This window comes from Rhinoraja longicauda, chromosome 23, assembly GCF_053455715.1.
Source record: "Rhinoraja longicauda isolate Sanriku21f chromosome 23, sRhiLon1.1, whole genome shotgun sequence".
In the NCBI taxonomy this organism is placed as follows: domain Eukaryota; kingdom Metazoa; phylum Chordata; class Chondrichthyes; order Rajiformes; family Arhynchobatidae; genus Rhinoraja; species Rhinoraja longicauda.
In genome coordinates, this window is record NC_135975.1 from 32,594,571 (window position 1) to 32,607,242 (window position 12,672).

General features: G+C 50.2%; 1 protein-coding gene across 2 annotated transcripts in view; it reads left to right on the forward strand.

The window, feature by feature from the left end:
- The window catches only part of LOC144604999 (inositol 1,4,5-triphosphate receptor associated 2-like), a 104,019-nt gene that overhangs the window by 68,506 nt on the left and 22,841 nt on the right, over positions 1 to 12,672 (forward strand). For both annotated transcript variants that reach the window (XM_078420010.1, XM_078420011.1), the window contains exons 8-13: positions 95 to 162; positions 1,107 to 1,238; positions 2,619 to 2,719; positions 6,299 to 6,386; positions 9,633 to 9,678; positions 9,781 to 9,808. In XM_078420010.1, coding sequence (XP_078276136.1) covers positions 95 to 162; positions 1,107 to 1,238; positions 2,619 to 2,719; positions 6,299 to 6,386; positions 9,633 to 9,678; positions 9,781 to 9,808 — 463 coding nt within the window. The remainder of the gene's footprint in view (positions 1 to 94; positions 163 to 1,106; positions 1,239 to 2,618; positions 2,720 to 6,298; positions 6,387 to 9,632; positions 9,679 to 9,780; positions 9,809 to 12,672) is intronic.

Below are 12,672 nucleotides of genomic sequence, written 5' to 3' on the forward strand. Positions count from 1 at the left end.
ACTCGCCCTCCTCCAAACGCCATTTCAGGTCGTTTTTTGAAATTTAAGAATCCGCAAAGCCGGAACTAACGTTGCCAATGTCGTCATTTTGCAGTGAAGAGCACGATCGCCGCCAGCTGAGTGCAGATCCTGTTGCTACCTTGGACAGCTCCACAATGTCTAGTAAGTACCAACCATCCAGATATGGGAATGGTCAAGCAGGCAGATGCCCATTAGCTCTCCGCCACGTCAGCAGGACAAAGGAGATAATGATCGACCTCAGGAAGTGAGGCAGTTCACAAGCTAGGTAGAGATGGTTGAAAACTTCAAATTCCCAGGAGTCAATTTCACCAACAACCTCTCCTGGACCGCCCATATTGAAGCAACGACCAAGAAAGCCCACCGACGCCTCCACTTCCATAGAAGGCTTAGGAAGTTTGGCACGTCTTCAACAGCTCTCACCAACTTCTACAGATGTGCCGCAGAGCGCACTTTATCGGGATGCATCACAGCACGGTTTGGGAACAGCTCCACCCAAGACTGTGAGAAATTGCAGCAAATTGTGGACGCAGCCCAGACCATCACACAACCTACCTCCCTTCCATTGACTCCATCTACACCTCACGCTGCCTCGGCAAGGCCAGCAGCCCAGACCATCACACGAACCAACCTCCCTTCCATTGACTCCATCTACACCTCGCACTGCCTCGGCAAGGCCAGCAGCATCATCATGGACGAGTTGTATCTTGGCCACCCCCTCTTCTCCCCTCTCCCATCGGGCAAAAGGTACAGAAGTGTGAAAACGCACACCTCCAGATTCAGGGACAGTTTCTTCCCAGCTGTAATCAGGCAACTGAACAAACCCACCACAACCAGAGAGCGGTCCTGAGCTACTATCTACCTCATTGGAGACCCCCAGACTATCTTTTATCAGACTTTATCTTGCACTAAACGTGATTCACTTTATTTCCCTTTATCATGTATCTGTACAATGTGGACGGCTCGATTGTAGTCACGTATTGGCATTCCGCTGGCAAGTTAGCAGGCAACAAAAGCTTTTCACTGTACCTCGGTACACGTGACAGTAAACTAAACTCAATGTTGACTTCTCCTGTGCTCTGCAACAGGGTCCGCTCTCCCCGAAACGTCCTCCAAACAGACCGATAAGAACCCGGAACAACATGGCGTGTCTACAACACCCAGTGAAGGTGGCCAAAGCAGTGGCAACGTGGGCGATGTGACTAAAGGTGTCACCGTGGGTAAATCTCTCTCTCTTACATTGTCTTGTTTCGAGACACAGCGCGGAAACAGGCTCGTCGGTCTGCCGAGTCTACAGGGACCAGCAATCTCCACGCCCCAGGACTATCCCAGACACCATGGACAATTTTGTCTACCGAAGCTAAGACACAAATGCTGGAGTAACTCAGCAGGTCAGGCAGCATCTGAGGAGGGAAAGAACAGGTGTCGTTTTGGGATGGGACTGATTGTGATGGAGGAGGGGGAAGAAATCTGGAAAAGATAAATGGGAGTGGGAGAAAGCCTGGCAAGTGATAGGTGGATAGACACCGCCTGAAGTAAGGGTTCCGACCCGAAACGTCACCTATTCCCTTCATCCAGAGACGCTGCCTGACTCGCTGAGTAACTCAAGCATCTCGTGACTATCTTCGGTGTAAACCAGCATCTGCAGGAACTTCCTACACACGTGATACATGGATACAAGTGAAGGGGGAGGAGGGGGGGGGGGGGGGGTCTGGAGGAGGGATTAATTGGCAGACGGATGGAGTGAGTGACAAAGGCTGGGGGTGAAAGGCTGACAAAAGGGAGTCCGATAAAGAGAGAACTGTGAAGCTGTAGGTGGGGATACAAGGGGATGGGTGGGGGGGCAAGATACACCGATCAGCCAAAACATTATGACCACCTGCCTAATATGCTGTTGGTCCTCCGTGTGCAGCCCCATACGCAGCAGGGTGCGATGCACTGTGTATTGTGACACATTCCTCCCATGACAACCATTAACATTTTCTGTGACTTGTGCCACAGTCGACCTTCTGTCGGTTCGGACCAGACGGGATAGCCTTCGTTGCCCTCGCGCATCGATGAGCCTTGGGCGCCCAACACCCTGTCTGTCGCCGGTTTGTGGTTTGTCCCTCCTCGGACCACTGTCGGTCGGTACTCACCACTGCTGACCGGGAGCACCCCACAAGCCTTGCCGTTTCAGAGATGCTCTGACCCAGTCGTCTGGCCATAACAATTTGGCCCTTGTCAAAGTCACTCAGGTCTTTACTCCTGCCCATTTCTCCTGCATCCAACACATCAACTTCAAGAACTGACTGTTCACTTGCTGCCTAATATATCCTACCCCTTGACAGGTGCCATTGTAACAAGATAACCAATGTTATTCACTTCGCCTGTCAGTGGTCATAATGTTTTGGCTGATGATGGGGTGGGGGTGTGAAAAGAGGGGCAGGATAGTGAGAGGAAGAGGGGCGCACTGGGACGGTGGGGAAAGGGGGAAGGGGTGAGCGGGTTATTTTAGCGTTGAGCGTGTGCGATGCGGGATTCCTGCAGGGATCGGCTTCTCTGTGGGAATTGTAAGGGCCAAAGGACGGTGAAGAAGTGACTGCTATTTGTTTCCACAGATTGTCCTCTCCCTCCAGCGGCTAGCCAGCAGCCAGGCACTGAATCCTCTGCCGCCAACTGTAACCAACCAGAGGCACGGAGTAAAGTCAAAATTAATTTGGTATGGGGGAAAAAAAATGCATTTAACAAACGATAATGTGTATGTACTTAGATACAAAATGTTGGAGTAACTCAGCGGGTCAGGCAGCATCACAGGAGAGAAGGAATGGGCGACATTTCGGGTCGAGACCCTTCCTCAGACTATAATAATAATAATAATAATATATTTATTTTATATAGCGCCTTAACACATGCACAAAGCGCTTTACAAATACAATTAACATAGAAACAAACAGACAAACAGACAAACTATCCTGACGGAAAAGCGGCGAATACACAACGCCAGCGTCCTCTCACGTCAGGGTCCGGCAGTAGACATTAAAGAACACAAGACACACAGATACAATTTTTTACACAAAACAGCCATCACAGTGATTGCTCTAGGCATACCCTCACTGTGATGGAAGGCAAAGTCTTATCTCCTCCTCGTTCTTCTCCCGTGGCGCCACGAGGCGATCGAGGCTCCCAACCCCTTGAAGCCCCCACCGGGCGATGGAAAGTCCCAGGGTCGAGCCGAGCAGGCCGATGAAAGTTCTGAGCCCCCACCGGGCGATGGAAAATGCCGCGGCCGAGCCACGCAGGGCGATGAGAGTCCTGAGCCCCCACCGGGCGATGTAAAGTGCTGCGGCCGAGCCACGCAGGGTGATGAAGGGCCTGCGGGCGGGTTGATCGTGCCTCGCGCTTCGGGGCGGTCGAAGCTGCTGCGGCTGGAGCTCCCAAAAGCCGGTCGCCAGCCAGGGACCTGCGAACTCCAGATGTTGCGGTCTGCAGGGCCCACGGCCGAAGCCTCCGAGATGGTAAGTCCAGGCCCTGCGACCGGAGTCTTCGAGGTCGATCCCAGCTGGAGGCCGCCGACTCCAAGATGTTAGGCCGTAGCGCGAACGGAGATACGACACGGTAAAGGTCGCATCTCCGTTGAGGAGGAGATTTAAAAAAAGGTTTCCCCCAACCCCCCCACCACCCCCCTACATACACAGAATTAAAAATAAAACAAAACGTACATTTAACATCAACATTGACTAAAAAACACAACAACAAAAAACGGAGAGACTGCCGGTGAGCTGCAGCTACAGAACACAGCCACGCCCCATGCCCTGACATCAGTCTGAAGAAGGGTCCCGACCCGAAACGTCGCCCATTCCTTCTCTCCTGTGATGCTGCCTGACCTGCTGAGTTACTCCAGCATTTTGTGTCTGTCTTCGAATTTGTACCAGCATCTGCAGTTCCTTCCTACACATGTGTATGTACTTGTTGCCTTCGAAGGCGTGGGTGGTTCGGTAAGCTGGGTGATTGGTGGTTTAGATTTTTAGATTTAGAGATACAGCGCAGAAACAGGCCCTTCAGCCCACCGGGTCCGCGCCGCCCAGCGATCCCCGCACATTAACACTATCCTACACCCACTAGGGACATTTTTACATTTGGCAGCCAATTAACATACAAAACTGCACGTCTTTGGAGTGTGGGAGGAAACAGAAGATCTCGGACAAAACCCACGCAGGTCACGGGGAGAACGTACAAACTCCGTACAGACAGCACCCGTAGTCAGGATCGAACCCGAGTCTCCGGCGCTGCATTCGCTGTAAGGCAGCAACTCTACCGCTGCGCCACCGTGCCGCCATTGTGGTATAAATTGTCACGAGTGTGGGGAAAACCTAGCACCTACAGTTCTGGGCGGTCTCTCTGCTCAGAAGATGCCCACGTTACTCATTTCATACCTGCCTTTGCCACAGAGTCATACAGCATGAAAACAGGCCCTGCAACCCAATGCCCTTGCCAATGAAACGTCACCTATTCCTTTTCTCCAGAGATGCTGCCTGACCCGCTGAGTTACTCCAGCGTTTTGTCTTCAGTATAAAGCAGCATTGTGGTTTCTTCCTCCACACATGCCCCATCTACTCCAGTCCCACCTGCCTGCGTGTGGCCCATATCCCACGAAGCATGTCCTATCCATGTACCCGTCCCAATGCCTTTTAATTATTGTTACACTCCCTGCCTTAACCACCTCCTCTGGCAGCTCGTTCCACACACCCACCACCCTCTGTGTGGAAATAGTTGTTCCTCCGCTTCCTATTAAATCTCTCCCTTCTCACGACAAGTCCATGTCCTCTCACCTCATGTACTTGTCTGATTTTCCACAATTTCTATTCACTTCAGTCTTGGCTTTCTACTGCAAGTGGAAGAGGATCATCAAATCCTCGCTTCCTAATCAACCCGGCAGCTGTTACAGAGCCAATAAATACCAGACTCGGCTGGCAGCTGCCTCGAAACGTCACCCATCCACGTTCTCCACAGATGCTGCCTGGCCCACTGAGTTTAGTTTAGTTTAAAGATACAGCGCAGAAACAGGCCCTTCGGTCCACTGAGTCCGCACAGACCAGAGATGTCCATACACTATCACTACCCTACACTAGGGACAATTTACACCTACACCAAACCAATCAACCGGCACACCTGTACGTCTTTGGAGTGTGGGAGGACACCAGAGATCTCGGAGAAAACCCACGCAGGTCACGGGGAGAACGTTCAAACTCCGTACAGACAGCACCCGTAGTCGGGATCGAACCCGGGTCTCCGGTGCTGCATTCGCTGTAAGGCAACAACTCTACCGCTGCGCCACCGTGCCACCCCACGGTTAATCCAGCACTTTGTGCGTTCTTTTGTGTCAACCAGTATGGGAGATAATACGATATTATTTTATACATTAGACATTGTTGTTTAAGGTTTGTATCTACTTAGGCTTTAGGCGCCTCTCTGTAACTAATGAAGGCGTTCTAGACATTCCTTACCCTTGACACCTGTCTGTAACTCTCTGCTCAGGCTGCACTCGACAATATTCCTTTGCTTTAGCCTTTACCTACCCCTGTCAAAAGATCATTAATGGTGGAGCGAGGAGGAGAAACATATGAGTTGGAATGATGGATGAACCAGAATAGAAGATAATGGTGGCAGATAAGGAAAGACATAGGCCTTGGGGTGATGAATGGATGTGAGGGATGGACTAGCAGGAAATAAGGGAGGCGAAGTATGAAGGGATGTGAGCATTGAGATAAGGATATATTACTGAATGGGATTTAATGGTGGCGGGACAGACGGCTGACTGCAAAGAAATGAATGACTGAAGAAAGGAGTGTGGGTATGAGGTAATGTAAAGAAGATAAGGTTTGGAATAATCCTATAAACATAGACTGCCCGATGTACTAAGTGAACAGTCAGGGCAGTCAGATGGTTGACATCCTGATTGTTCCAGCCGTTGTTTGCAAATAAAGGCTTTTAACTTCCTGAAGAATTCTCCGTGTCATCTGCTTCATTTTTGAACACCGGTAACCACGACACCAGCATCTGCAGTTCCTTGTTTGCCCGTGTCACCACGTGATCCATATCCCTTCATTCCCTGCACATCCATGTGCCCATCTAAAGGTCTCTTAACCCCTACTGTTGTATCTGCCTCCCTTGTTTAGTTTTTACAATGTTGTGTTGGCAGGTTTGCCACGTGTTTAATAATGCGGGGAGTTGCTGGCTGCGTTCGAAATTGTTAACAGTTGTTTTTCTTCCCAACCCTCCCCACCACCCCAATGTCTAGGAGGCCACACGAGGATCTGTGGCTGTGGATGAGCTGAGCTCATGCAGTGGAAAGCAAGACCCCATCGGTCCGGTTGGCAGAGCTACAGGTGAGAATGATCAATGTATTGAATTGGTAGAGAAGACTGACTCACCATGTGGCTTTGCATAAACCTGGCACTTCCATCACAAAGCCTCTCCCACTGCCCACAAAACCAATGTTGGTTTAACACTGGTTACATTCAGCATGACTCTCTACATTTGGACAGTTAAGGCTTATTTTTGCACTTTTTGTACAACATTTTTGTACACCACTATAAGATCACTCCTCATCCTCCTGTGCTCCAAGGTATAGAGACCCAGCCTACTCAACCTCTCCCTATAGCTCACACCCTCGGGTCCTGGCAACATCCTTGTAAACCTTCTCTGCACCCCTTTCCGGCTTGAAATATAGATATATAGAAATATATATAGATATATATAGATAGACAGATAGTTATATAGTTTCGATGTTTTTTAGATTTAGAGATACAGCGCGGAAACAGGCCCTTCGGCCCACCGAGTCCGCGCCGCCCAGCGATCCCCGCACATTAACACTATCCTACACACACTAGGGACAATTTTTACATTTACCCAGCCAATTAACCTACATACCTGTACGTCTTTGGAGTGTGGGAGGAAACTGAAGATCTCGGAGAAAACCCACGCAGGTCACAGGGAGAACGTACAAACTCCTTACAGACGGCGCCCGTAGTCAGGATCGAACCTGAGTCTCCGGCATTCGCTGTAAGGCAGCAACTCTACCGTAACGCCCCCGTGCCGTGCTGTAGTGTCTATATATATAGATATATATAGTTATATTGTTATTTGGTTATATAGATATTTTAAAAAACTGATAATATATAACAAGGCTATGTTTTTTGCTGCATTTCCTATTTGATTGATTGAAAGATACAGTGTGGAAACAGGCCCTTCGGCCCACCGAGTCCGCACCGACCATCGATCACCCATTCACACTCGTTCTACGTTATCCTACTTTCTGATCCACTCCTTGCACACTCGGGGCAATTCACAGAGGGCCAATTAATGGACCAAACCTACCTGCACATCTTTGGGATGTGGGAGGAAACCAGAGCGCCCGGAGGAAACCCACGTGGTCACGATGGGGGGGGGGGGGGGATCGTGCAAACTCCTCACAGTCAGTATGGAAGGTCAAGATTGACCTGGGTCCCTGGCGCTGTGAGGCAGCAGCTCCACCAGCTGCATCGCGGTGCTGTGTAATGTATCAGCTACGGGGAGGGATTGGACCGGACTCGGATTGTTTTCTATGGAACGTCAGAGGTTGTGGGGAGACCTGGTAGGAAAGCGCATAAGATTGAGCAGCGAGATATGGTAGACAGCCAGAGCCTTTGCTCCAGGATGGAAAAATCAACTGGAAGGGGACTTAGCTTTAAAAAGGTGAGAGGGCCAGCGTTTAAAGGCGATGTTCGGGGCAATTTGTGTTTACACAGAGTGGTGGATGCCTGGAGCACAGTGTCAGGGGTGGTAGTTGAGGCAGATATTTAGGAGACATTTGGATAGGCGCATGGACATGGAGGGATGTGGAATATGTGCAGGCAGATAAGGTTGGCTTTGACATCACGTTCAGCACGGACATTGTCATCATGGGCTGAAGGACCTGTCCTTGTACTGTGGTGTTCCAATAGAATATCTAGAATGAATGGACCTGATAAGGGCCTGAAGTGTCACATATCCACGTCCTCCAGAGATGCTGCCTGTCCCGCTGAGTTACCCCAGCACTTTGTCTCTTTTCCTGGGTCAACCAGCAACTGCAGTTCCGTTTACATCTCTAAACAATAGTGTTAGATTTACAGATAGAAAAGCAATTTTTAAAAAGGGAGGATGATTGTAATGGATGATGGAAGATTCAAAGAGTCACACAGAGTGGAAGCAGGTCCCTCAGCCCATTCTTCACACTATGTGCGACATGTCCCATCTACACTCGTCCTACCTGCCTGCGCTTGGCCCATATCCCTCTAAATCTGTCCTATCCATGCACCTGTGTAAATGCTTCTTAAACGTTGCAATATTACCTGCCTCAGCGACCTCCTCCGGCAGCTCGTTCCATACACCCACCACTGTTTGTGCGAAAAAGTTACCCCTCAGGTTTGTATTAATTCTTTCCCCCCATCGCCTTAATGCCCTCTGGTTCTCAATTCCCCTGCTCTGGGCAAGAGACTCTGTGCGTCTACCGATCTATCCCTCTCATGACTTTGTACACATCTATAAGATCACCCCTCATCCTCCTGCGCTCCAAGGAATAAAGTCCCAGCCTGCTCAACCTCTCCCTGTAGCTCACACCCTCGGGTCCTGGCAACATCCTCGTAAATCTTCTCTGCGCCCTTTCCAGCTTGACAACACCTTTCCTATAACATAGTGCCCAGAGCTGAACACAATACTCTAAATGCAAAGATGGACACAAAATGCTGGAGTAACTCAGGCAGCATCTCTGGAGAGAAGGAATGGGTGACGTTTCGGGGTCGAGACCCTTCTTCATACATCCGCACCAACGTCTTATACATATTCCTCTCACGATTTTGTACACCTCTGTAAGATCTGCCCACAAACCCTTCTCCGTGACCAGCATGCGAAGGCTCACGGGTCATTGTAGGCCGCATTAACACAGGTGCATGGCCAAGAAAAACCACCGGTGGCCTTGACCACAGCATGGCTGTTAATGTTGTACTTTGTGGTCCGGCATCTGTTATACCTTTGTTATGACTCTGGATGGACCACAAGTACACGTGTTTAAAAGGTTAGAATGCTGGAGCTTATAAACAATAGACAATAGGTGCAGGAGGAGGCCATTCGGCCCTTCGAGCCAGCACCGCCATTCAATGTGATCATGGCTGATCATTCTCAATCAGTACCCCGTTCCTGCCTTCTCCCCATACCCCCTGACTCCGCTATCCTTAAGTCCAGGCTGTTTATTCCACGGCCATCTGGAACCAGAGTGACCACCAAATCACCTCATTCTCTTATATAGAAACATAGAAACATAGAAAATAGGTGCAGGAGTAGGCCATTCGGCCCTTCGAGCCTGCGACGCCATTCAATATGATCATGGCTGATCATCCAACTCAGTATCCCGTAACTGCCTTCTCTCCATACCCCCTGATCCCTTTAGCCACAAGGGCCACATCTAACTCCCTCTTAAATATAGCCAATGAACTGGCCTCAACTAAATATACACATTACTACACAGGCAAACAAAGTAGTCCTTGTGATACAACAAAGTAGTCCTTGCAATATCACAACAGTGAACAATAGGCACCAACTCTACGTCTCTTTGGCAGGAATACAGCAGGTTGAAGACTTACTGAGGAAGACCAGCTCTCAGAGGTAGGACTTGGAGCCTTGCTCTTCTCGGTGTTGTTCCAGCGTATCTTTGCCTTCTGCTTCTGTGGAGAGTGCAGGCTGACGTTTGCCCTTCTGTCCCCACAGGTCACTCGCCAGTGAACAGGACGTGGAGGTAGGTGGGCCGTCCCTACGCTGAGCGCTATTTAGTTCAGCTTAGAGATTCAGCGCGGAAACAGGCCCCTGCGGCCCACCGGGTCGGCGCCGACCGGCGATCCCCGCGCACCAACACTACCCTACACCCACTAGGGACAATTTACAATTACACCAAGCCAATTAGCCTGCAGCAGTGCGGGAGGAAACCGAAAATCTCGGAGGAAACCCGCGCAGGTCACGGAGAGAACGTACAAACTCGTTCAGCAGCGCCCGTAGTCAGGTTGGAACCCGGGTCTCTGGCGCTGTGAGGCAGCAACTCTACCGCTGCGCCACCATGCCACTATTTACCGGGTAAAACCTCTGTGAAGAGGTCCCTGAGTAAGAATTAAATTCACGGCTTGCACCCAACCCTCCTACCCTCCCTGCTCTCTATATCTTTGTTTGCAAGGTAAGTGGTTCAAACCAGTTGCCCCTGCACTTGGTGGTGGGTGTATGGAACGAGCTGCCAGCGAAGGTAGTTGAGGCAGGGACCATCGCGACATTTAAGAAACATTTAGACGGGTACACGGATAGGGCAGGCTCAGAGGGATATGGGCCAAACGCAGGCAGGTAGGACTAGCTTAGCTGGGACATGTTGGTCAGTGTGGGCAAGTTGAGCCAAAGGGCCTGCCTTCCATGCTTTGTGAGTCTCAAGGTTTAGAGGGGTATGGGTCAAATGCGGGCAGGTGGGACTAGTGTACATGGGGCATGCTGGTTAGCGTGGGCAAGATGGGCCGAAGGGCCTGTGTCCGCGCTGTATGATCATTATTCCATGGCTCTAACATGGTTGAGGAGCAGGAGAGAAACAGGAATCACAGAGGGGGAGCAGTGAGAGAGGATCTCCCAGGACCCCCGTCGGAGAGAGAAGGAGAACATCAAACTATGCATGCCTTGAGGTGATTGAACGGTAGAACAGTGGAATGGAGGCACCTCGTTCAGTTGGTTTTTCACTTGCACCACGCCGTTGCAAGTGTCTGAGTATTGTACATGCAACCTTCTCAGTCAGAGTCTTAGTTTAGTTCAGAGATATGGCGCGGAAACAGGCCCTTTCGGCCCACCATGTCCACGCCAACCAGCGATCCCCGCACATTAACACTAGCTGGTCTTGTCCTCTTGGTGCAGGCCAGTTACACATAAGACATGGCAGCCAATTTCTACCAGAAAGGTTAACAAAGACCTGATGATCATTCCACTTACTAATGTGGAGTAGGGACGAGCATGGTAACTCGAGTCAAAACTGTGCCTTGGTATCGTTTACATTTCCCTGCGGAGTGTTACAACTTTGGTTTGAGATCCAGAGGCGTAGATAGGGTAGACAGTCAGAACCTTTTTTCCCAGGGTAGAGATGCCAAATACTAGAGGGCATAGTATAATCTGGTTAATGTATGGGGAGCGTTCGCTGGCTCTGAACTTGTACTCGCTGGAGTCTCGAAGACTGGGGGTAGATCTCGTTGGAACCTACCTAATGAAAGGCCTGGGTAGAGTGGATGTAAAGAGGATGTTTCCATTAGTGGGAGAGTCTAGGACCAGAGGACACAGCCTCAGAAGAAAAGGAGGTACCTTTAGAATGGAGACGAGGAGGAATCTCTTTAGCCAGAGGGTGGTGAATCTGTGGAACTCATGGCCGCAGATGGCTGTGGAGGCCAAGACTTTGGGTATTTTGAAAGCAGAGACTGATGGGTTCTTGATTAATAAGGGCGTCAAAGGTTATGGGGAGAAGGCAGGAGAATGGGGTTGAGAGAGATATATAGATCGGCCATGATCGAATGGCGGAGCAGACTCGATGGGCCGAATGGCCTACTTTTTGCTCCTATGTCTTAGCTTGCAGCTTTATAGTGAGAGGGACAATGTTAAGAGGAGATGTGTGGGATGTTTACACAGAGTGCTGGGTGCCTGGAACATGCTGCCAGAGGTGGTATTGGAGGCAGATACGATAGTGGTGTTTCGGGGGCTTTTGGATAAGCACACAGATGTACAGGGAATGGAGGGACATGGATCATGTGCAGGCAGAGGAGACTAATTTAACTTGGCATCATGTTCGGCACAGACATTGTGGGTTGGAGTGCCTGTGTTGTGTTCTGAAGAAGGGTCTCGACCCAAAACGTCACCCGTTCCTTCTCTCCAGAGATGCTGCCTGACCTGCTGAGTTACTCCAGCTTTTTCTGTCTGCCTTCGATTTAAACCCCCCCAGACACTGTGGTTCCTTCCTACACTGTGGTGCCCTATGTTCATCATATCATCATATCATATATCTACAGCCGGAAACAGGCCTTTTCGGCCCTCCAAGTCCGTGCCGCCCAGTGATCCCCGTACATTAACACTATCCTACACCCACTAGGGACAATTTTTACATTTACCCAGCCAATTAACCTACATACCTGTACGTCTTTGGAGTGTGGGAGGAAACCGAAGATCTCGGAGAAAACCCACGCAGGTCACGGGGAGAACGTACAAACTCCTTACAGTGCAGCACCCGTAGTCAGGATCGAACCTGTGTCTCCGGCGCTGCATTCGCTGTAAAGCAGCAACTCTACCGCTGCGCTACCGCGCCACCTGATCATAGAGACATAGTGCACATAGAAAATAGGTGCAGGAGGAGGCCATTCCGCCCTTCGAGCCAGCACCGCCATTCATTGTGATCATGGCTGATCATCCACAATCAGTAATCCGTGCCTGCCTTCTCCCCATATCCCTTGATTCCGCTAGCCCTAGAGCTCTATCTAACTCTCTTTTAAATTCATCCAGTGAATTGGCCTCCACTGCCCTCTGTGGCAGAGAATTCCACAAATTCAAAACTCTCTGGGGTGATTTTTTTTTTCCTCATCTCAGTTTTAAATGGCCTAC